Source organism: Diorhabda sublineata, chromosome 8 (genome assembly GCF_026230105.1).
Source record: "Diorhabda sublineata isolate icDioSubl1.1 chromosome 8, icDioSubl1.1, whole genome shotgun sequence".
NCBI classification, from domain to species: Eukaryota; Metazoa; Arthropoda; class Insecta; order Coleoptera; family Chrysomelidae; genus Diorhabda; species Diorhabda sublineata.
Window position 1 is genome coordinate 1,079,137 of NC_079481.1, and position 24,280 is coordinate 1,103,416.

General features: G+C 32.2%; 1 protein-coding gene across 1 annotated transcript in view; it reads right to left on the minus strand.

Moving 5' to 3' along the window:
* Nucleotides 1-22,332, minus strand: part of LOC130447730 (zinc finger MIZ domain-containing protein 1) — a 35,007-nt gene extending 12,675 nt beyond the window's left edge. The window contains exons 1-6 of the mRNA XM_056784706.1: nucleotides 22,091-22,332; nucleotides 16,301-16,510; nucleotides 4,817-5,305; nucleotides 4,308-4,732; nucleotides 2,876-3,219; nucleotides 2,486-2,817 (exon numbers count right to left, since the gene is read on the minus strand). Coding sequence (XP_056640684.1) covers nucleotides 2,486-2,817; nucleotides 2,876-3,219; nucleotides 4,308-4,732; nucleotides 4,817-5,305; nucleotides 16,301-16,510; nucleotides 22,091-22,113 — 1,823 coding nt within the window. The 5' untranslated portion in view covers nucleotides 22,114-22,332. The remainder of the gene's footprint in view (nucleotides 1-2,485; nucleotides 2,818-2,875; nucleotides 3,220-4,307; nucleotides 4,733-4,816; nucleotides 5,306-16,300; nucleotides 16,511-22,090) is intronic.
* Nucleotides 22,333-24,280: the final 1,948 nt, after the last annotated feature.

Here is a 24,280-nt window from a genome sequence, read left to right on the forward strand (position 1 = left end):
ATATCTCTCACTACCACAACATAAAGGGAGAAACCATTAAAAATAAAGGTCTACAAGTAAAAAAGAAGCATAATTAAAAGTTACAAAGGCTATTAAAGGTTGTAAAATTCAATATATCAACAAAGAAATAAGAAAAATCTGATTTTTCCAAAGAAGAAGAGGCAATTCAAGTACAAATGATATTGTAAAAGGCAATTAAAGTACCTAGGACATTGTAAAAGGCAATTCAAGTATCATGGACACTGTTAAAGGCAATTCATATACTTAAGACACTGCCATAAGGCAATTCGAGTATTTAGGGCAATGTTAAATGCAAATCAAGTATCTAAGACACTTTATAAAAGGCAATTAAAGTATCTAGAACATTGTAAAAGGCAATTCAAGTACACAAGACATTATAAAAGGCAATTCAAGTACTTAAGACACTGCCATAAGGCAATTCGAGTATCTAGGGTAATGTTAAATGCAAATCAAGTACCTAGGACATTGTAAAAGGCCATTTAAGTACACAAGACACTGTAAAAGGCAATTCAAGTATAAATGACACTTCAAAAGGTAATTCAAGTGCATAGGATACTGTTAAAGATACTTCAAGTACATAAAAGACTGCCAGAAGGCAATTTAAGCTCATAAGACATTGTAAAAGGCAATTCAAGTACTTAAGACACTGCCAGAAGGCAATTCGAGTATCTTAAAATACTGTTAATGGCAATTCAAGTACCTATGACACTGCAAAAGTACTTAAGACACTGCCAGAAGGCAATTCAAGTACCTATGACACTTTATAAAAGGCAATTAAAGTACAAATGTCACCGTTAAAGGCAATTCAAGTATCATGGCCACTGTTAAAGGCAATTCAAGTACTTAAGACACTGCCAGAAGGCAATTCAAGTACCTATGACACTTTATAAAAGGCAATTCAAGTACAAATGTCACTGTTAAAGGCAATTCAAGTATCATGGCCACTGTTAAAGGCAATTCAAGTACTTAAGACACTGCCAGAAGGCAATTCAAGTACAAATGTCACCGTTAAAGGCAATTCAAGTATCATGGCCACTGTTAAAGGCAATTCAAGTACTTAAGACACTGCCAGAAGGCAATTCAAGTACCTATGACACTTTATAAAAGGCAATTAAAGTACAAATGTCACCGTTAAAGGCAATTCAAGTATCATGGCCACTGTTAAAGGCAATTCAAGTACTTAAGACACTGCCAGAAGGCAATTCAAGTACCTATGACACTTTATAAAAGGCAATTCAAGTACAAATGTCACTGTTAAAGGCAATTCAAGTATCATGGCCACTGTTAAAGGCAATTCAAGTACTTAAGACACTGCCAGAAGGCAATTCAAGTACAAATGTCACCGTTAAAGGCAATTCAAGTATCATGGCCACTGTTAAAGGCAATTCAAGTACTTAAGACACTGCCAGAAGGCAATTCAAGTACAAATGTCACCGTTAAAGGCAATTCAAGTATCATGGCCACTGTTAAAGGCAATTCAAGTACTTAAGACACTGCCAGAAGGCAATTCAAGTACTTAAGACACTGCCAGAAGGCAATTCAAGTATCTTAAAATACTGTTAATGGCAATTCAAGTACCTATGACACTGCAAAAGTACTTAAGACACTGCCAGAAGGCAATTCAAGTACCTATGACACTTTATAAAAGGCAATTCAAGTACAAATGTCACCGTTAAAGGCAATTCAAGTATCATGGCCACTGTTAAAGGCAATTCAAGTACTTAAGACACTGCCAGAAGGCAATTCAAGTACCTATGACATTGTATAAAAGGCAATTCAAGTACAAATGTCACCGTTAAAGGCAATTCAAGTATCATGGCCACTGTTAAAGGCAATTCAAGTACTTAAGACACTGCCAGAAGGCAATTCAAGTATCTTAAAATACTGTTAATGGCAATTCAAGTACCTATGACACTGCAAAAGTACTTAAGACATTGCCAGAAGGCAATTCAAGTACCTATGACACTTTATAAAAGGCAATTAAAGTACAAATGTCACCGTTAAAGGCAATTCAAGTACTTAAGACACTGCCAGAAGGCAATTCAAGTACCTATGACACTTTATAAAAGGCAATTCAAGTACAAATGTCACCGTTAAAGGCAATTCAAGTATCATGGCCACTGTTAAAGGCAATTCAAGTACTTAAGACACTGCCAGAAGGCAATTCAAGTACCTATGACATTGTATAAAAGGCAATTCAAGTACAAATGTCACCGTTAAAGGCAATTCAAGTATCATGGCCACTGTTAAAGGCAATTCAAGTACTTAGACACTGCCAGAAGGCAATTCAAGTACTTAAGACACTGCCAGAAGGCAATTCAAGTATAAATGACACTGCCAGAAGGCAATTCAAGTATCATGGTCACTGTTAAAGGCAATGCAAGTACTTAAGACACCGCCAGAAGGCAATTCAATTATACAGGGTACTGCAAATAAGAATAAAAATAATGAAGGGCTTACTTACTTGCAAACGGGACACCTCCAAGCTCCCCTTTCGCAATTCAACTGCAGATACGATTCCAAATCGAAGCACTGAATATGTTTGCATTCGTGTCCCCTGGCAGGTAAAGTGATCCTCTTGAAAGTGATGGGGCATTTGACCGAAACCTTCAACGCGGTCTGTTCGACGGCGTCTCTATCGCCGGTACCGGCGCCGTTCGAACTGCCGGTATTGTTGAAATTCCTCTTGATCTTCGCTATGCAATGATCCGCGGTAAGGAGACGTTTCCTGAGCAAACCTTGCAGCACGGATCGAACGCTCGGTCGGTGAACCAATTGAAGGACGAACAAATGCGACTGCAAATTGTTAAAAATCAAATAAAAATGTCGATTCGCTGGTATACGCGGAACTTACGCAACAACAAGCCGACACCGTGATCTGTATGGTGTTCCTACCGGGTTGGCAGACGTCTTTCAGATACAGGGGCTTGTGGGAAGTTTTGTTTTCGCCTCTATCGATCATCAGGGGCGTGGCGTTCACCGAAACTTGCACCGACGCCGGCCAATTGGTGTTCATCTGTCGGTCTTCGTGATGGAAACACTTCAATTGCAATTCCAGGTCTTGTCGCCACATCAGAGTTTGATGTACGGTCGGTTTTAATTGGAACACGTGATTACTCACCGCCAAATTATGTTCCAATCTGAAGGGGGGTAGTATGATTCCGTCTCTTACGGGGAAAGTCAATCGTAGCTCGTCGTCTAAAGGGATTTTTTGTTAAATACAAATTTGCTGGATTCGAATCTGAGTTTTAGATTGAATAGAATCGAGTCGAAGGCTCGTTTAATATCGAAAATGTATTAAACGGACGGTGTTTAACTGAAAACGTTTCGTGTAGCGGCAATTCGTCTTTACAAACGTCAAAAAGACGTAATTTGAATAGCTTTTGGTCGTATTTTGAAATATCCGACTTTATTTTCATTTGTTCGTAAAAAAATTTCGAAAAATATCATTAAAAACTGTCGGCGACAATAAACATCCACATTTTCCAGGAAAAAAAAAATTTTCCTATTATCTCCGAAATAAAATAAAACGTGGCAACGTAGCCTAATTTGCTATAGTACTTTGTGTATAGACGCGAATGCGATTTTCTTGACATTATTGAGGTTATGTATCGATATTTATTATTAAAATCGTAAATAAATAATAAATATTGAATTATTTGAACAAAATAGGCCTTGTTTTACATTTTTTATTAGAAAAATTTCGAAAAATCTTAATGAAAATAAGCTGCAACAATGAAAATTCATTTTTCTAGAAAAAAGAAAATTTCAATTGTCTCCGAAATCAAATGAAACGTGGCAACATTGCATAATGTGTTATTTCACGCGAAAACGTTCCGTGTAGCAGCAAAACATCCTCATAAACGTCAAAAAGACGTAATTTAATCCGCGTTCTATCAAATTTCGAAATATCCGACTTTGATTTCTAAAAATTTCAATAAAAATTCACATTTTCGAAAAAAATAAAAATTCCGATCATCTCCGAAGTCAAACGAAACGCGGCAACATTGCATAGCGTGTTATTTCACTCGAAAACGTTCCGTGTAGCAGCAAAACATCCTCATAAACGTCAAAAAGACGTAATTTAATCGGCGTTTGGTCAAATTTCAAAATATCCGACTTAATTTTCATTTATTTGTGAAAAAATTTCGTAAAATCTCAAAAAAAAATTCACATTTTCCAAAAAAAAAAAATAATGGAAAATTCCGATCATCTCCGAAATTAAACGAAACGCGGCAACATAGCATAATGTGTAATTTTACGTGGCGAATAAAGTTATGACTTACTTGGTACCGGCAACGGTGGTTTGAGGTCGTTAAAATTGGGCTTAACGTCCGGATTGGGACTAATGTACGGCGGCATACTGCTGGCGGGCGTCAGAGGCGGCGTGGGATTACCCGGAATGGGACTATGTTGGTAACTCATGTTGTTCCTCATCGATACGTCTTGTTGAAACTGCGCCGAATTCGTGTTACCGTATTGAGTATTAGAACCGGCTCCGGCGCCGTTCATGTTGTACTGACCAGAATTGCTCGAAGGGAATTGACCGATGGTACCGTTATTGAAATACTGTCCTTGGTTAGTGTAGGGCGGCGTCGCCTGCCGCAGCTGCCTCGGATTACCCATCGACATCATGTTGCCCGGACCGAAGTTGTTCGACGGTCCGAGGGTTTGTTGCGACGGGTATTGGTTGAAATTGGGCTGCCGCGCGCTGGAATTGTTCATTCTGATACACACTGTATATATATATATATATATATATATATATATATATATTTTTTTTTTTCGAACTCACCTGTTGTAAGGGTATTGACCGTTCGGGTTGAAATTGGGGTTCATACCGGCGGCGATGTTGGGATTCATCGTCGGGCAATTATTGGAATAAGTTTGCGGCGTCGCCCTTTTTTGCGTCATGTGCATCGCCGCCGGCGAAGGATACGGCGTCATCCGTCTGGGATACATCGAAGTGGCATTAGGTCCGGGACCTGGACCCTGCATTCCCATTTTAGGTCCCATATTTGTCATCATGTTGTTGTGGATGCCTCCCATGTTCATATTTTGGAATTGATTCATTCCGTTAATGCCCATCATGCGTTGTTGGTAATTCTGTTGGTATTGCTGGTTGTTGAATTGCGAATTATCTTGTAAGGCGACTACGCTGGCGGTGGCGGTCGCCGTGGCCGTGGCGGCGGCGGCTACCATAGCTGCCGTACTCAACGCGTTTCCGTTCCCGTAACCTTGATCCCCGCCATTCATAACATTATTTGAACCATAACCGCCGATACTGGAAAAATAATAATAATAAAAAAAAAATAATTAAATAAAAATTGTCGATTCCCCTATAATCGGTGGGAACTTACAACACTTCTATTCAATATCGAAATTCTGTGGGAGAAAAATATTTTCGAGTCGACGACGATGGGAAAGGGGGCGGTGCCGATAAAAAATATAAAAGGGGGAACGCTAGTTGAAGATATAGATGCACTATTTGTGGAATAAAATAGGGTTTGAAATAACAGGAGCGGACTCGCCAAAATTGACGTATTTAAACGTACATAAAAAAGTTTATTAGAGCTGCGAAACACTTATCCAAAACACGTAATTTGGTTAAATTTACCTTATTTTCGTTAGTTCGTCAAAAAAACTTGAAAAAATCGTAATGAAAATCCACATTTTCAATAACAAAAAAAATCCCGATCGTCTCCGAAATTAAATTAAACTTGACAACATAGCGTAACGTCTTATTTCAATTTATATATACACGCGAATACAATTTCCTTGTTATTTTTGAGGTTATCTATCGACATTCATCATTAATAACGTAAAAAATGAATAAATGTTGATTTGATCACACAAAAAAGAGTTTTTTTTTTTCATTTTTTTGGTAAAAAAAATTCCGAAAAATCGAAGTAAAAATAAACTGCAACAATAAAATTCACTTTTATAAAAAAAAGAAAATTTCCAATTGTCTCGGAAATTAAATGAAACGTAGCAACATTGCATAGTGTGTTATTTTACCAGAAAACGTTTCGTGTAGCAGCAAAACATCTTCATAAACGTCAAAAAGACGTAATTTAATCGGCGTTTGATCAAATTTCGAAATATCCGACTTTAATTTCGAAAAATTTCAATAATAATTCCAATTTCGAAAAAAAATAAAAATTCCGATCATCTCGGAAATAAAATGAAACGTGGCAACATTGCATAGTGTGTTATTTTATGTAAAAACGTTTCGTCGAGTAGCAAAACATATTCATAAACGTCAAAAAGACGTAATTTAATCAGCGTTTAGTGAAATTTTAAAACATCTGACTTTAAATTCGAAAAATTTCAATAAAAAATCACATTTTCGAAAAAAAAATAAAAATTCCGATCATCTCGGAAATAAAATGAAACGTGCCAACATTGCATAATGTGTTATTTTACGTAAAAACGTTTCGTCGAGTAGCAAAACATATTCATAAACGTCAAAAAGACGTAATTTGATCATCGTTTGGTGAAATTTTAAAACATCTGACTTTAATTACGAAAAATTTCAATAAAAATTCACATTTTCGAAAAAAAAAATAAAAATTCCGATCATCTCGGAAATAAAATGAAACGTGGCAACATTGCATAATGTGTTATTTTACGTAAAAACGGTCCGTGTAGTAGCAAAACATCTTCATAAACGTTAAAAAGGCGTAATTTAATCAGCGTTTGATCAAATTTCGAAATATCCGACTTTAATACATCTGACTTTAAATTCGAAAAATTTCAATAAAAAATCACATTTTCGAAAAAAAATAAAAATTCCGATCATCTCGGAAATAAAATGAAACGTGCCAACATTGCATAATGTGTTATTTTACGTAAAAACGTTTCGTCGAGTAGCAAAACATATTCATAAACGTCAAAAAGACGTAATTTGATCATCGTTTGGTGAAATTTTAAAACATCTGACTTTAATTACGAAAAATTTCAATAAAAATTCACATTTTCGAAAAAAAAAATAAAAATTCCGATCATCTCGGAAATAAAATGAAACGTGGCAACATTGCATAATGTGTTATTTTACGTAAAAACGGTCCGTGTAGTAGCAAAACATCTTCATAAACGTTAAAAAGGCGTAATTTAATCAGCGTTTGATCAAATTTCGAAATATCCGACTTTAATACATCTGACTTTAAATTCGAAAAATTTCAATAAAAAATCACATTTTCGAAAAAAAATAAAAATTCCGATCATCTCGGAAATAAAATGAAACGTGCCAACATTGCATAATGTGTTATTTTACGTAAAAACGTTTCGTCGAGTAGCAAAACATATTCATAAACGTCAAAAAGACGTAATTTGATCATCGTTTGGTGAAATTTTAAAACATCTGACTTTAATTACGAAAAATTTCAATAAAAATTCACATTTTCGAAAAAAAAATAAAAATTCCGATCATCTCGGAAATAAAATGAAACGTGGCAACATTGCATAATGTGTTATTTTACGTAAAAACGGTCCGTGTAGTAGCAAAACATCTTCATAAACGTTAAAAAGGCGTAATTTAATCAGCGTTTGATCAAATTTCGAAATATCCGACTTTAATACATCTGACTTTAAATTCGAAAAATTTCAATAAAAAATCACATTTTCGAAAAAAAAATAAAAATTCCGATCATCTCGGAAATAAAATGAAACGTGGCAACATTGCATAGTGTGTTATTTTATGTAAAAACGTTTCGTCGAGTAGCAAAACATATTCATAAACGTCAAAAAGACGTAATTTAATCAGCGTTTAGTGAAATTTTAAAACATCTGACTTTAAATTCGAAAAATTTCAATAAAAAATCACATTTTCGAAAAAAAAATAAAAATTCCGATCATCTCGGAAATAAAATGAAACGTGCCAACATTGCATAATGTGTTATTTTACGTAAAAACGTTTCGTCGAGTAGCAAAACATATTCATAAACGTCAAAAAGACGTAATTTGATCATCGTTTGGTGAAATTTTAAAACATCTGACTTTAATTACGAAAAATTTCAATAAAAATTCACATTTTCGAAAAAAAAATAAAAATTCCGATCATCTCGGAAATAAAATGAAACGTGGCAAAATTGCATAATGTGTTATTTTACGTAAAAACGGTCCGTGTAGTAGCAAAACATCTTCATAAACGTTAAAAAGGCGTAATTTAATCAGCGTTTGATCAAATTTCGAAATATCCGACTTTAATACATCTGACTTTAAATTCGAAAAATTTCAATAAAAAATCACATTTTCGAAAAAAAATAAAAATTCCGATCATCTCGGAAATAAAATGAAACGTGCCAACATTGCATAATGTGTTATTTTACGTAAAAACGTTTCGTCGAGTAGCAAAACATATTCATAAACGTCAAAAAGACGTAATTTGATCATCGTTTGGTGAAATTTTAAAACATCTGACTTTAATTACGAAAAATTTCAATAAAAATTCACATTTTCGAAAAAAAAAATAAAAATTCCGATCATCTCGGAAATAAAATGAAACGTGGCAACATTGCATAATGTGTTATTTTACGTAAAAACGGTCCGTGTAGTAGCAAAACATCTTCATAAACGTTAAAAAGGCGTAATTCAATCAGCGTTTGATCAAATTTCGAAGTATCCGACTTTAATTTCGAAAAATCTCAATAAAAATTAACATTTTCGAAAAAAATAAAAATTCCGATCATCTCGGAAATAAAATGAAACGCGGCAACATTGCATAGTGTGTTATTTTATGCGAAAACGTTTCGTCGAGCAGCAGAACATATTCATAAGACGTAATTTGGTCAACGTTTTCGAAATTTTCGAATCGAACACTACATTTTTGGTAACGCGTATTTTTGAAAATTTCTGGGAGCAAAAAATTTAAGAAAATATCTTATTTTTGTCGAAAATTGTGCGTATTTTTTTTTGGGGGCGTAGTTATAGGTGCTCCTCGTATTTTTTGAATTGAAAAATACCAAATATTTTCGTCGGTTGTTTCGAAGGTTATTATTTCTCGCAGACGTTAATATGCATATTACAACACAGCGTGTAGTCCACTCCCTGCGCCCTTTATTTCCGTAACAATCCATGTTCGCCCTTTACGTAATCTTTTGTTTCGATTCGCTTTTACCCACGGTTTAAACGATATGAAAAAAAAAGTCTCTTCGATTTTATTTTTTGTATTATTCGGAGTTGCTCTTGCCGTTGAACAGGAAGGGACTTCGCTAAAAATTATATAATGCCATATGGCAACTATTTTACATTATTCTTGAATAAATTGAGACGTTTCAAAATGTTATAGAACATTCTAGAACGTTCTGAAAGATACAAAGTGTTTTATAAAATGTTCTCGATCTATTTAGAAAATTAAAAACGATAAAATGAACATTTTATATAACTAAAAATCATTTTTGGAAACTCTACGATGTTTTAGGAACTTTTTATACTATTCTTGTATATATTGGGAGGTTATGAAATGTTCTAGAACATTCTAAATCGTTCTGGAAGGTACAAAATGTTTTATAAAATGTTCTCGATCTATTTAGAAAGTTAAAAACGATAAAATGAACATTTTATATAACTAAAAATCATTTTTGGAAACTCTACGATGTTTTAGGAACTTTTTATACTATTCTTGTATATGTTGGGAGGTTATGAAATGTTCTAGAACATTCTAAATCGTTCTGGAAGGTACAAAATGTTTTATAAAATGTTCTCGATCTATTTAAAAAGTTAAAAACGATAAAATGAACATTTTATATAACTAAAAATCATTTTTGGAAACTCTACGATGTTTTAGGAACTTTTTATACTATTCTTGTATATATTGGGAGGTTATGAAATGTTCTAGAACATTCTAAATCGTTCTGGAAGGTACAAAATGTTTTATAAAATGTTCTCGATCTATTTAGAAAGTTAAAAACGATAAAATGAACATTTTATATAACTAAAAATCATTTTTGGAAACTCTACGATGTTTTAGGAACTTTTTATACTATTCTTGTATATATTGGGAGGTTATGAAATGTTCTAGAACATTCTAAAACGTTCTGAAAGGTACAAAATGTTTTATAAAATGTTCTCGATCTATTTAAAAAGTTAAAAACGATAAAATGAACATTTTATATAACTAAAAATCATTTTTGGAAACTCTACGATGTTTTAGGAACTTTTTATACTATTCTTGTATATATTAGGAGGTTATAAAATGTTCTAGAACATTCTAAAACGTTCTGAAAGGTACACAATGTTTTATAAAATGTTCTCGATCTATTTAGAAAGTTAAAAACGATAATATGAACATTTTATATAACTAAAAATCATTTTTGGAAACTCTACGATGTTTTAGGAACTTTTTATACTATTCTTGTATATGTTGGGAGGTTATAAAATGTTCTAGAACATTCTAAAACGTTCTGGAAGGTACAAAATGTTTTATAAAATGTTCTCGATCTATTTAGAAAGTTAAAAACGATAAAATGAACATTTTATATAACTAAAAATCATTTTTGGAAACTCTACGATGTTTTAGGAACTTTTTATACTATTCTTGTATATATTGGGAGGTTATGAAATGTTCTAGAACATTCTAAATCGTTCTGGAAGGTACAAAATGTTTTATAAAATGTTCTCGATCTATTTAGAAAGTTAAAAACGATAAAATGAACATTTTATATAACTAAAAATCATTTTTGGAAACTCTACGATGTTTTAGGAACTTTTTATACTATTCTTGTATATATTGGGAGGTTATAAAATGTTCTAGAACATTCTAAAACGTTCTGAAAGGTACAAAATGTTTTATAAAATGTTCTCGATCTATTTAGAAAGTTAAAAACGATAAAATGAACATTTTATATAACTAAAAATCATTTTTGGAAACTCTACGATGTTTTAGGAACTTTTTATACTATTCTTGTATATATTGGGAGGTTATAAAATGTTCTAGAACATTCTAAAACGTTCTGGGAGGTACACAATGTGTTTTTACACTAATCTTGTATATATTGGGAGGTTATAAAATGTTCTAGAACATTCTAAAACGTTCTGAAAGGTACACAATGTTTTATAAAATGTTCTCGATCTATTTAGAAAGTTAAAAACGAAAAAATGAACATTTTATATAACTAAAAATCATTTTTGGAAACTCTACGATGTTTTAGGAACTTTTTATACTATTCTTGTATATGTTGGGAGGTTATAAAATGTTCTAGAACATTCTAAATCGTTCTGGAAGGTACAAAATGTTTTATAAAATGTTCTCGATCTATTTAGAAAGTTAAAAACGATAAAATGAACATTTTATATAACTAAAAATCATTTTTGGAAACTCTACGATGTTTTAGGAACTTTTTATACTATTCTTGTATATGTTGGGAGGTTATAAAATGTTCTAGAACATTCTATGAATTGTTCTCGAACCTTTTTATCGATACTCAATCGATTTTACGAACGCGAAAAAATATTTAAAGTGACGCCGCTGCTTGCAACATTCAAATCGACAAGAGGGTTTGATATTTTCGGTTGACGAAAGCAGATTGCCACCCAACAATAATGAATTTACCCTTACAGAAATCTATTGTTAACATATTTGTACCCATTCTTCAGAAATATGTCCCCGCCAACCGACGTATTTTCATAACTTACACGATACGAAATTGATAGGGATTTAAGATTTAATTTACTGACTTTTTAGTGCGGTAAACGGTTTTTTCATTGTTTAAATCGGTTATTCTGCAATTTAATTCATGTAATTGAGGGCGAATTTCATTTTTTTTCGCGAAATTTGATCGATAGAGCGCGAAAAAACAAAAGTTCGACAACGATTTTAAATGTTATTTTCGAAAAAAACGATTTTATTGGATTCACCCCGATATCGTCGTTTGATTTTATCGACAGCGTATTTTCTATCAGTTATTGATGACCGTCGATTCCACCCTCCTCGTTTTCTAACGTCAACCTTTGTTTAAATCGAAAAAAGCAACCCTAATAGCGCGTACTCCCTATTAAGGGGTTGTTTGGTTTCCAATGAATTCGTAGGTAATAACCGTTACTATATTAACAATGTTTTCATATATTTTTATTATATTCAATGTCTGTACTGTAATTTACAGTTGAAATTTTCCATCCCCAGCGATTTGGATGCCCGAAAAGCCGAAAAAATTGGAATATTGAATCGTCCACATTATACACCTGATTTAGCATCTTTTCTCATCGAAATCATCCAAATTGGAGCCTCTGTTCATTAAAATATGCTTGCTTGATAGTTTTTAGATGGAATTTCGCACCCCCAACGATTTTATACCCCAAAAAAATTGGGGGATTCATCTGATATTACATAGTCCACATTATACGCCCGATTTAGCACATTTTTATATAAAAATCGACCAATTTGACGTATTTATTCATCAAAGTATGTTTGTTTGGTAATTTTTCGATGGAATTTCGAACCCCCAACGATTTGATACCCAAAAAAACCAAAAAAATTGGGGATTCATCTGATATTACATAGTCCACATTATACGCCCGATTTAGCACATTTTTATATAAAAATCGACCAATTTGACGTATTTATTCATCAAAGTATGTTTGTTTGGTAATTTTTCGATGGAATTTCGAACCCCCCAACGATTTCATACCCAAAAAAACCAAAAAAATTGGGGGATTTATCTGAAATTACATAGTCCACATTATACGCCCGATTTAGCACATTTTTATATAAAAATCGACCAATTTGACGTATTTATTCATCAAAGTATGTTTGTTTGGTAATTTTTCGATGGAATTTCGAACCCCCCAACGATTTCATACCCAAAAAAAACCAAAAAAATTGGGGGATTTATCTGAAATTACATAGTCCACATTATACGCCCGATTTAGCACATTTTTATATAAAAATCGACCAATTTGACGTATTTATTCATCAAAGTATGTTTGTTTGGTAATTTTTCGATGGAATTTCGAACCCCCAACGATTTGATACCCAAAAAAACCAAAAAAATTGGGGATTCATCTGATATTACATAGTCCACATTATACGCCCGATTTAGCACATTTTTATATAAAAATCGACCAATTTGACGTATTTATTCATCAAAGTATGTTTGTTTGGTAATTTTTCGATGGAATTTCGAACCCCCCAACGATTTCATACCCAAAAAAACCAAAAAAATTGGGGGATTTATCTGAAATTACATAGTCCACATTATACGCCCGATTTAGCACATTTTTATATAAAAATCGACCAATTTGACGTATTTATTCATCAAAGTATGTTTGTTTGGTAATTTTTCGATGGAATTTCGAACCCCCAACAATTTGATACCCAAAAAAACTAAAAAAATTGGGGGATTTATCTGATATTACATAGTCTACATTATACGCCCGATTTAGCACATTTTTATATAAAAATCGACCAATTTGACGTATTTATTCATCAAAGTATGTTTGTTTGGTAATTTTTCGATGGAATTTCGAACCCCCAACAATTTGATACCCAAAAAAACTAAAAAAATTGGGGGATTTATCTGATATTACATAGTCCACATTATACGCCCGATTTAGCACATTTTTATATAAAAATCGACCAATTTGACGTATTTATTCATCAAAGTATGTTTGTTTGGTAATTTTTCGATGGAATTTCGAACCCCCCAACGATTTCATACCCAAAAAAACCAAAAAAATTGGGGGATTTATCTGAAATTACATAGTCCACATTATACGCCCGATTTAGCACATTTTTATATAAAAATCGACCAATTTGACGTATTTATTCATCAAAGTATGTTTGTTTGGTAATTTTTCGATGGAATTTCGAACCCCCAACAATTTGATACCCAAAAAAACTAAAAAAATTGGGGGATTTATCTGATATTACATAGTCCTCATTATACGCCCGATTTAGCACATTTTTATATAAAAATCGACCAATTTGACGTATTTATTCATCAAAGTATGTTTGTTTGGTAATTTTTCGATGGAATTTCGAACCCCCCAACGATTTGATACCCAAAAAAACTAAAAAAATTGGGGGATTTATCTGATATTACATAGTCCACATTATACGCCCGATTTAGCACATTTTTATATAAAAATCGACCAATTTGACGTATTTATTCATCAAAGTATGTTTGTTTGGTAATTTTTCGATGGAATTTCGAACCCCCAACAATTTGATACCCAAAAAAACTAAAAAAATTGGGGGATTTATCTGATATTACATAGTCCTCATTATACGCCCGATTTAGCACATTTTTATATAAAAATCGACCAATTTGACGTATTTATTCATCAAAGTATGTTTGTTTGGTAATTTTTCGATGGAATTTCGAACCCCCAACAATTTGATACCCAAAAAAACTAAAAAAATTGGGGGATTTATCTGATATTACATAGTCCTCATTATACGCCCGATTTAGCACATTTTTATATAAAAATCGACCAATTTGACGTATTTATTCATCAAAGTATGTTTGTTTGGTAATTTTTCGATGGAATTTCGAACCCCCCAACGATTTCATACCCAAAAAAAACCAAAAAAATTGGGGGATTTATCTGAAATTACATAGTCCACATTATACGCCCGATTTAGCACATTTTTATATAAAAATCGACCAATTTGACGTATTTATTCATCAAAGTATGTTTGTTTGGTAATTTTTCGATGGAATTTCGAACCCCCAACGATTTGATACCCAAAAAAACCAAAAAAATTGGGGATTCATCTGATATTACATCGTCCACATTATACGCCCGATTTAACACCTATTTATATGAAAATAAACGAAATTAACAACCGTATTTATAAAATTATGTTTTTTTGGGTAATTTCCAGTGAAAATTTTCTTCTCGGCGATATAAATTTCCAAAAGTTCCGTATTTTTAGCAAAAGAAACAAAAAAAAATTCGTTGTGAACATTTTCCCATACACATCCGTATTCAAAATACCATTAAAGTGACAAATCTGTTGTTGGCACTTACTCAGAAACTCAGGTAGAATATATTCAATTATTTTGAAAAAAAAAGATCTACAATATTTTGATGTATTCACAGCTGTTGGTACGGCACAAAAGACTTCCAAGTAACTCAATTCAAAAGAGGTCCATCAGGTAATCGAAAATACGAATTTTGTCATGCTTTATTAAAATTCCAAAACACACCACGACTATATTTTTGAAATATATATACGGGGTGTTTCGAATATGTATAACGTTTCCGAACGACTAGGAGTGAATAAAAAAATACGTCACATCAAAAAACGAATGGACTATAACCGATATTTTTTCAAAAAATCATGATTTTTGAAACACATGTCAAACCCTGAATATTTGATTAGACTTTCTGCCGAATGCGCCGATGTTGGATTCGAGTTTTTGACGAATGCGTCGAGACGGTCCTTAATTCGAACATATGACGATTATATCGATGATTTGCCGAATGCGTCGATGTTTAACTGATGTTATGACGAATGCACCGTTGTTTGATTCGATTTTTTGACGAATACGCCGATATTTTATTAGAGTTTTTAACGAATGTGTTTAGTCGGTCCTTAATTCGAAAATATGGCGTTTAAATCGATGATTTGCCGAATGCGTCGATGTTTAATTGATGATTCGGCGAATGCACCGTTGCTTGATTAGAATCTGTGGCGAATGCGTCGATGTTTGATCCGAAGTTTTGGCGAATACGCCGATACTTTATTGGAGTTTTTGGCGAATGCGTCGAGACTGACCTTAATTCGGACATATGCCGAATGCGCCAGCGTTTAAATGGATGATTTTCCGAATACGTAGAAGTTTAATTGATGATTCGGCGAAAGCGCCGTTGGTTGATAGGAATCTTTGGCGGATGCGCCGATATTTGAATCAACTTTTTTGGCGAATGCGCCGTTACTTGGATCGGCTTTCTGGTGAATGCGCCAGCGTTTAAACCGATTATTCGGCGAATGCACAGATATTTGATTAATTTGACGAATATCGATGATTTGCTGAATGCGTCGGTATTTAACTGATGATTTGGCAAATGCGCCGTTACTTGATTCGATTTTTTGACGAAAACGCCAGCATTTAAACCGATTATTCGGCGATCTCGTCGATGTTTGATTGAAGTTTTCGACGAATGCGTTTAAATTGATGATTTGCCGAATGCGTCGATGTTGGATGATTCGGCGAATGGTCGATTCATTTTTTTGGCGAATGCGCCAGCGTTTAAACCGATTATTCGGCGAATGCGCCGATACTTGATTAGATTGTGGGGGAAAATTTTTTATGATTTAATTTATTTGACTCACCCTGGGGGTACGACTTGTCTGTATCCTCCTTGGTAAGCGCCTTGTTGTACTTTTCCTTGTCCTCCTATATAGTTGGAGTTCGCTGTGGGCGTCGGGCCGCCCGTGTAGGCGCCCCCGTGGGGGCCCGACTGCGTCGTGGTACTCACTCCCCACACCGTGGTCACGACCGACAACTGTTGTTGGGCCCCAGCACCCGGTCCTGTCCAATCCCTGCGAACGAAAAATTTAACAAAAATCAAATATTTTAATTTCCATAGATAAATATCGATAATTCAAAGGTAGCGATATCGAAACCGAAAGTTCAAATTTTGTTTATGGAACCAGAATTTGAATATACAAAATTTTCGGGTAAATCGCAGTATATTTTTCAAGTAAAAAGGCAGTATTTTTATAAAAACTACAATATTCTCCGGCAAAAAGACAGTATTCTATGGAAACATCAATATACGGTGTTATTTTTGTGAAGACGCGCAGTATTTTTAATAGCAAAGGCAGTATTTTTCGTGAGAGCGCAGTATTTTCAATAAGAAGCAGTATTTTTAATAGCAAAGGCAGTATTTTTCGTGAGAGCGCAGTATTTTCAATAAGAAGCAGTATTTTTAATAGCAAAGGCAGTATTTTTCGTGAGAGCGCAGTATTTTCAATAAGAAGCAGTATTTTTAATAGCAAAGGCAGTATTTTTCGTGAGAGCGCAGTATTTTCAATAAGAAGCAGTATTTTTAATAGCAAAGGCAGTATTTTTCGTGAGAGCGCAGTATTTTCAATAAGAAGCAGTATTTTTAATAGCAAAGGCAGTATTTTTCGTGAGAGCGCAGTATTTTCAATAAGAAGCAGTATTTTTAATAGCAAAGGCAGTATTTTCAATAAAAAGCAGTATTTTTAATAGCAAAGGCAGTATTTTTCGTGAGAGCTAAGTATTTTCAATAAGAAGCAGTATTTTTAATAGCAAAGGCAGTATTTTTCGTGAGAGCGCAGTATTTTCAATAAGAAGCAGTATTTTTAATAGCAAAGGCAGTATTTTCAATAAAAAGCAGTATTTTTCGTGAGAGCTAAGTATTTTCAATAAGAAGCAGTATTTTTAATAGCAAAGGCAGTATTTTTCGTGAGAGCTAAGTATTTTCAATAAAAAGCAGTATTTTTAATAGCAAAGGCAGTATTTTTCGTGAGAGCTAAGTATTTTCAATAAGAAGCAGTATTTTTAATAGCAAAGGCAGTATTTTTCGTGAGAGCTAAGTATTTTCAATAAGCAGTATTTTTAATGGCAAAGGCAGTATTTTCAATAAGAAGCAGTATTTTTAATAGCAAAGGCAGTATTTTTCGTGAGAGCGCAGTATTTTCAATAAAAAGCAGTATTTTCAATAAAAAGCAGTATTTTCAATAAAAAGCAGTATTTTTCGTGAGAGCTAAGTATTTTCAATAAGAAGCAGTATTTTTAATAGCAAAGGCAGTATTTTTCGTGAGAGCTAAGTATTTTCAATAAGAAGCAGTATTTTTAATAGCAAAGGCAGTATTTTTCGTGAGAGCTAAGTATTTTCAATAAGCAGTATTTTTAATGGCAAAGGCAGTATTTTCAATAAGAAGCAGTATTTTTAATAGCAAAGGCAGTATTTTTCGTGAGAGTGCAGTATTTTCAATAAGAAGCAGTATTTTTAATAGCAAAGGCAGTATTTTCAATAAGAAGCAGTATTTTTAATAGCAAAGGGAGTATTTTTCGTGAGAGTGCAGTATTTTTAATAAGAAGCAGTATTTTTAATAGCAAAGGCAGTATTTTCAATAAGAAGCAGTATTTTTAATAGCAAAGGCAGTATTTTTCGTGAGAGTGCAGTATTTTCAATAAGAAGCAGTATTTTTAATAGCAAAGGCAGTATTTTCAATAAGAAGCAGTATTTTTAATAGCAAAGGCAGTATTTTTCGTGAGAGTGCAGTATTTTCAATAAGAAGCAGTATTTTTAATAGCAAAGGCAGTATTTTCAATAAGAAGCAGTATTTTTAATAGCAAAGGCAGTATTTTTCGTGAGAGCTCAGTATTTTCAATAAGCAGTATTTTTAATAGCAAAGGCAGTATTTTTCGTGAGAGCTCAGTTTTTCAATAAGAAGCAGTATTTTTAATAGCAAAGGCAATATTTTCAATAAAAAGCAGTATTTTTAATAGCAAAGGCAGTATTTTTCGTGAGAGCTCAGTTTTTCAATAGGAAGCAGTGTTTTTAATAGCAAAGGCAGTATTTTCAATAGGAAGCAGTATTTTTAATAGCAAAGGCAGTATTTTCAATACGTAGCAGTATTTTTAATAGCAAATGCAGTTTTTTCAATGGCAAAGGCAGTATTTTTCGTGAGAGCACAGTATTTTCAATAAGAAGCAGTATTTTTAATGGAAAAGGAATTTTTTATCGTAAAAAAATCAGTATTTTTAATAGCAAAGGCAGTATTTTTAATATTATGGTAGTTTTTCGTGTAATCCCAGTGTTTTTAAAAGAAAAAGCAGTATTTTCTATAATAACAAAGTATTTTCAATCATATATTAGTTTTTCGTAAAAGTGCAGTATTTTTAATAAAAAAGGCAGTATTTTCAATAAAAAGCAGTATTTTTCGTGAGAGCTAAGTATTTTCAATAAGAAGCAGTATTTTTAATAGCAAAGGCAGTATTTTTCGTGAGAGCTAAGTATTTTCAATAAAAAGCAGTATTTTTAATAGCAAAGGCAGTATTTTTCGTGAGAGCTAAGTATTTTCAATAAGAAGCAGTATTTTTAATAGCAAAGGCAGTATTTTTCGTGAGAGCTAAGTATTTTCAATAAGCAGTATTTTTAATGGCAAAGGCAGTATTTTCAATAAGAAGCAGTATTTTTAATAGCAAAGGCAGTATTTTTCGTGAGAGCGCAGTATTTTCAATAAAAAGCAGTATTTTCAATAAAAAGCAGTATTTTCAATAAAAAGCAGTATTTTTCGTGAGAGCTAAGTATTTTCAATAAGAAGCAGTATTTTTAATAGCAAAGGCAGTATTTTTCGTGAGAGCTAAGTATTTTCAATAAGAAGCAGTATTTTTAATAGCAAAGGCAGTATTTTTCGTGAGAGCTAAGTATTTTCAATAAGCAGTATTTTTAATGGCAAAGGCAGTATTTTCAATAAGAAGCAGTATTTTTCGTGAGAGTGCAGTATTTTCAATAAGAAGCAGTATTTTTAATAGCAAAGGCAGTATTTTCAATAAGAAGCAGTATTTTTAATAGCAAAGGGAGTATTTTTCGTGAGAGTGCAGTATTTTTAATAAGAAGCAGTATTTTTAATAGCAAAGGCAGTATTTTCAATAAGAAGCAGTATTTTTAATAGCAAAGGCAGTATTTTTCGTGAGAGTGCAGTATTTTCAATAAGAAGCAGTATTTTTAATAGCAAAGGCAGTATTTTCAATAAGAAGCAGTATTTTTAATAGCAAAGGCAGTATTTTTCGTGAGAGTGCAGTATTTTCAATAAGAAGCAGTATTTTTAATAGCAAAGGCAGTATTTTCAATAAGAAGCAGTATTTTTAATAGCAAAGGCAGTATTTTTCGTGAGAGCTCAGTATTTTCAATAAGCAGTATTTTTAATAGCAAAGGCAGTATTTTTCGTGAGAGCTCAGTTTTTCAATAAGAAGCAGTATTTTTAATAGCAAAGGCAATATTTTCAATAAAAAGCAGTATTTTTAATAGCAAAGGCAGTATTTTTCGTGAGAGCTCAGTTTTTCAATAGGAAGCAGTGTTTTTAATAGCAAAGGCAGTATTTTCAATAGGAAGCAGTATTTTTAATAGCAAAGGCAGTATTTTCAATACGTAGCAGTATTTTTAATAGCAAATGCAGTTTTTTCAATGGCAAAGGCAGTATTTTTCGTGAGAGCTCAGTATTTTCAATAAGAAGCAGTATTTTTAATGGAAAAGGAATTTTTTATCGTAAAAAAATCAGTATTTTTAATAGCAAAGGCAGTATTTTTAATATTATGGTAGTTTTTCGTGTAATCCCAGTGTTTTTAAAAGAAAAAGCAGTATTTTCTATAAAAGTATTTTCAATCATATATTAGTTTTTCGTAAAAGTGCAGTATTTTTAATAAAAAAGGCAGTACTTTTCCTAGAAACCCCGTATTTACAAACCGCAGAATTTCTTTAAAAAATTTTTTCATGAAATTTGTAGTATATTTAATAAAATAACAAAAGTATTTTAAAGAAGAGCAGTATTTTGTGCGCAGTACAATATTTTTTAATAAAAGTGCAGTATTTTCAGAACAACTCCAATATTTGTAAATATAAAAACAGTTTTTTGTGAAAATCGCGATATTTCTTTTATTACAACGACAGTATTTTCAGTATATTTACGAAAATTGCAGTATTTTTTAGCCAAAGAGCAGTATTGTCACAAAAAATTCAATACTTCATCATAACTGTCATGATTTTTATCGAAACATCAGTATTTTTATAAAAACGAACAATATTTTGATATAAAGCAGTATTTTATGAAAACCGCAGTATTTTATGAAAACCGCAGTATTTTATTATTATTAGGGTAGTATTATGATAGAAATTGATCTAAATAAAAGTGCAGTATTTTAATTCTATATAGCAGTAATTTCACAAAATATTTAATACTTTATCAAAACTGTCATGATTTTTATAGAAACATCAGTATTTTATGAAAACCGCAGTATTTTATCATTATCAGGACAGTATTATGATAGAAACTGATTTACCAGTAAAAGTGCAGTATTTTCTGAAAAATTTATTACTTCAAAACTGTCATGATTTTTATCGAAACATCAGTATTTTGATGGAAAGCAGTATTTTTGGAAAACTAGGATATTTTTTATAGAAACGGCAGTATTTTTCAAGATTAGAGCAGTATTTTAATTAAAACCCTGATAATTTTAGTAAAATGCAGTATTTTTATGAAAACTCCAGTATTTTTTGTAAACATGCAGTATATTTTTCAAAGCAGTATTTCAACAATATTTTATTAGAAATCAGCGATATTTTTATGAAAATGAAAATATTTTTGAAATAAAACAACATTACTTTAACTTACTTAAACTCGCAGTATTTTTAAAAACCCGTCAGTACCAAAAGACATTTTTTCGTAATTTACATTTATATTTACGATGTCATCGAGCATCGCACGATATCAATAAGGCAAATGATGAATTACATAGATTTTGTATGGTACACTTATCTCAATATTGACATTGAAAAAAAAAACAAGAAAATTGTTTCCATATCATCAGGTAGCCAGGGTCAAATTAAGGTCGAACGTAAAAAATAAATTACAAAATCCGAAATTTATTTTCGATATATATTTATTCTATTGAAAAACTAACCTTAAAAATGCACGTCAAAAATTATTTATTTAAACTTGATACGTTTAATACTAATCCTACCTTCGCTATTTGAAAAAAATAATCCGCAATTTCGATTTTCGAGATATTAAAATGAACGCAATGGAGATATGAGTGTAACCGATATGATTCGAGTATTATTTTCATTTATTTAAAGAAACAAACACACACACACACACACACACACACATACACACACATACACTTAAACTACACTTTTGTTTATAAAACGACTACACTTTTATTTTTCCACAAAACCACACCACTCGAAAAAAATATCTCGACCAACACTGTAACCACGGAAATCACTATTTCGTAGGGTATCCATTAAACACGACATTTCCCGCATTCCTCCGTCCCATCGCCCCACACTCACATCTCCATTTTAACGACAAAAAAAGAAAGAAAGAAAAAACGAAAAAAACGAAAAATAAATATAAAATTACCTGTAGGAAGTATAACCCAGCATTTGTGGGTAAACATAAAGAAGATCGATTTAATTGTGCACTATCCACTTAAAAAGCATAATAATCCCAAAAAAGTGTTTAGATTTAAATCCAGATAATCAGACGCGCTCTCGACGTACACACGACTACCGCGAAACACGACGTTCGACTGTCTGCCTGTGGGAGAAACAACGGCACGTAGTCCTAGTTGGTGGGGGGCGTAGGGGAAGTTTGACCCGACTGAAGCTCGTTTCTCTCCACCATTCCGTGCGGCCACAATATCGGTTATGGCGTGCGGCGTTGCCGGATTTATAAGAATCGAACGATACCGTGGGTGGGTTGATACGAGACTATTATTTCTGACTTTTTACATTGGCGTACGCCAAATATATACTATACGGATATTAATATTAGTTTTATTTTAGTTTATACCATAAGTATTTATAATCGACGATATCGTAAATATAAATGATACCGTAATATATTTCGCATCGGAGTTTTTTTTCTAAATATACTATGAAAACTAGTGGGGGATTTAGAATTATTGATGTTCTGTTCTGAAATATCATAGTTTTTTATAAAATATTGCTTTTTTACCGGATTACTATTAGTTTTTCATGAAAATACTACTGCTTAACTTATTATGAACTTACTGCATCAAAAATTTACTGATTTTTTTATGAAAATACTGATCTTGTACTAAAAAATGATGGAATTTCCATAAAACACTGCACTTTCACACAGGAATACTGCGGTTTTATGATAAAATTATCGAAATTTTGAAAAATATACTGGCTTTTTACAAAAAATACTGGAACTTTCATAAAAATACCGGATTTTTCGTTTTTACTAATAAATATTGCGTTTTATTGAAAATACTGCGCCCTTTTTAAAAGTACTGCTCTTTTATTAAAAATACTGCGCTTTTTTCGAAAAAAATACGGTTTTTTATTGAAAATACTGCGCCCTATTTAAAAGTACTGCTTTATTTATTAAAAATACTGCACCCTTTTCAAAAGTACTGCTCTTTTATTGAAAATATTGTGCTTTTTTCGAAAAAATACGGCATTTTATTGAAATTACTGCGCTTTTTTAAACGTACTGCTTTATTTATTGAAAATACTGCACCCTTCTTAAAAATACTGCTCTTTTATTGAAAATACTGCGCTTTTTTTAAAAAAAATCCGCTTTTTATCGAAAATACTTCGCAATTGTTGGAAAATACTGCTTTCATTATTAAAAATACTGCTTTTTATTAAAAATACTGCACCTTCTTTAAAAGTACTGCTCTTTTATTGAAAATACTGCGCTTGTTTCGAAAAAATCCGCTTTTTATCGAACGTACTTCGCAATTGTTGGAAAATACTGCTTTTTATTAAAAATACTGCACCTTTTTTAAAAGTACTGCTCTTTTATTGAAAATACTGCGCTTGTTTCGAAAAAATTCGCTTTTTATCGAACGTACTTCGCAATTGTTGGAAAATACTGCTTTCATTATTAAAAATACTGCTATTTATTAAAAATACTGCACCTTTTTTAAAAGTACTGCTCTTTTATTGAAAATACTGCGCTTGTTTCGAAAAAATCCGCTTTTTATCGAACGTACTTCGCAATTGTTGGAAAATACTGCTTTTTATTAAAAATACTGCACCTTTTTTAAAAGTACTGCTCTTTTATTGAAAATACTGCGCTTTTTTCGAAAAAAATCCGCTTTTTATCGAACGTACTTCGCAATTGTTGGAAAATTCTGCTTTTATTATTAAAAATACTGCTATTTATTAAAAATACTGCACCCTTCTTAAAAATACTGCTCTTTTATTGAAAATACTGCGCTTTTTTTTAAAAAAATCCGCTTTTTATCGAACATACTTCGCAATTGTTGGAAAATACTGCTTTCATTATTAAAAATACTGCTTTTTATTAAAAATACTGCACCTTCTTTAAAAGTACTGCTCTTTTATTGAAAATACTGTGCTTTTTTCGAAAAAATATCGCTTTTTATTGAAATTACTTGACTTTTTTTGGAAAGTACTGCTTTCTCTAATAAAAATACCACTTTTTATTGAAAATACTTCACTATTTTGGGAAAATACTGCTTTTTCATTAGTATGTTAATACTGCGGTATCAATGAAAAATATATTTCCTATGAAAAATAATGCTTCTAATTAATAATAAAATGCTTTAAATGC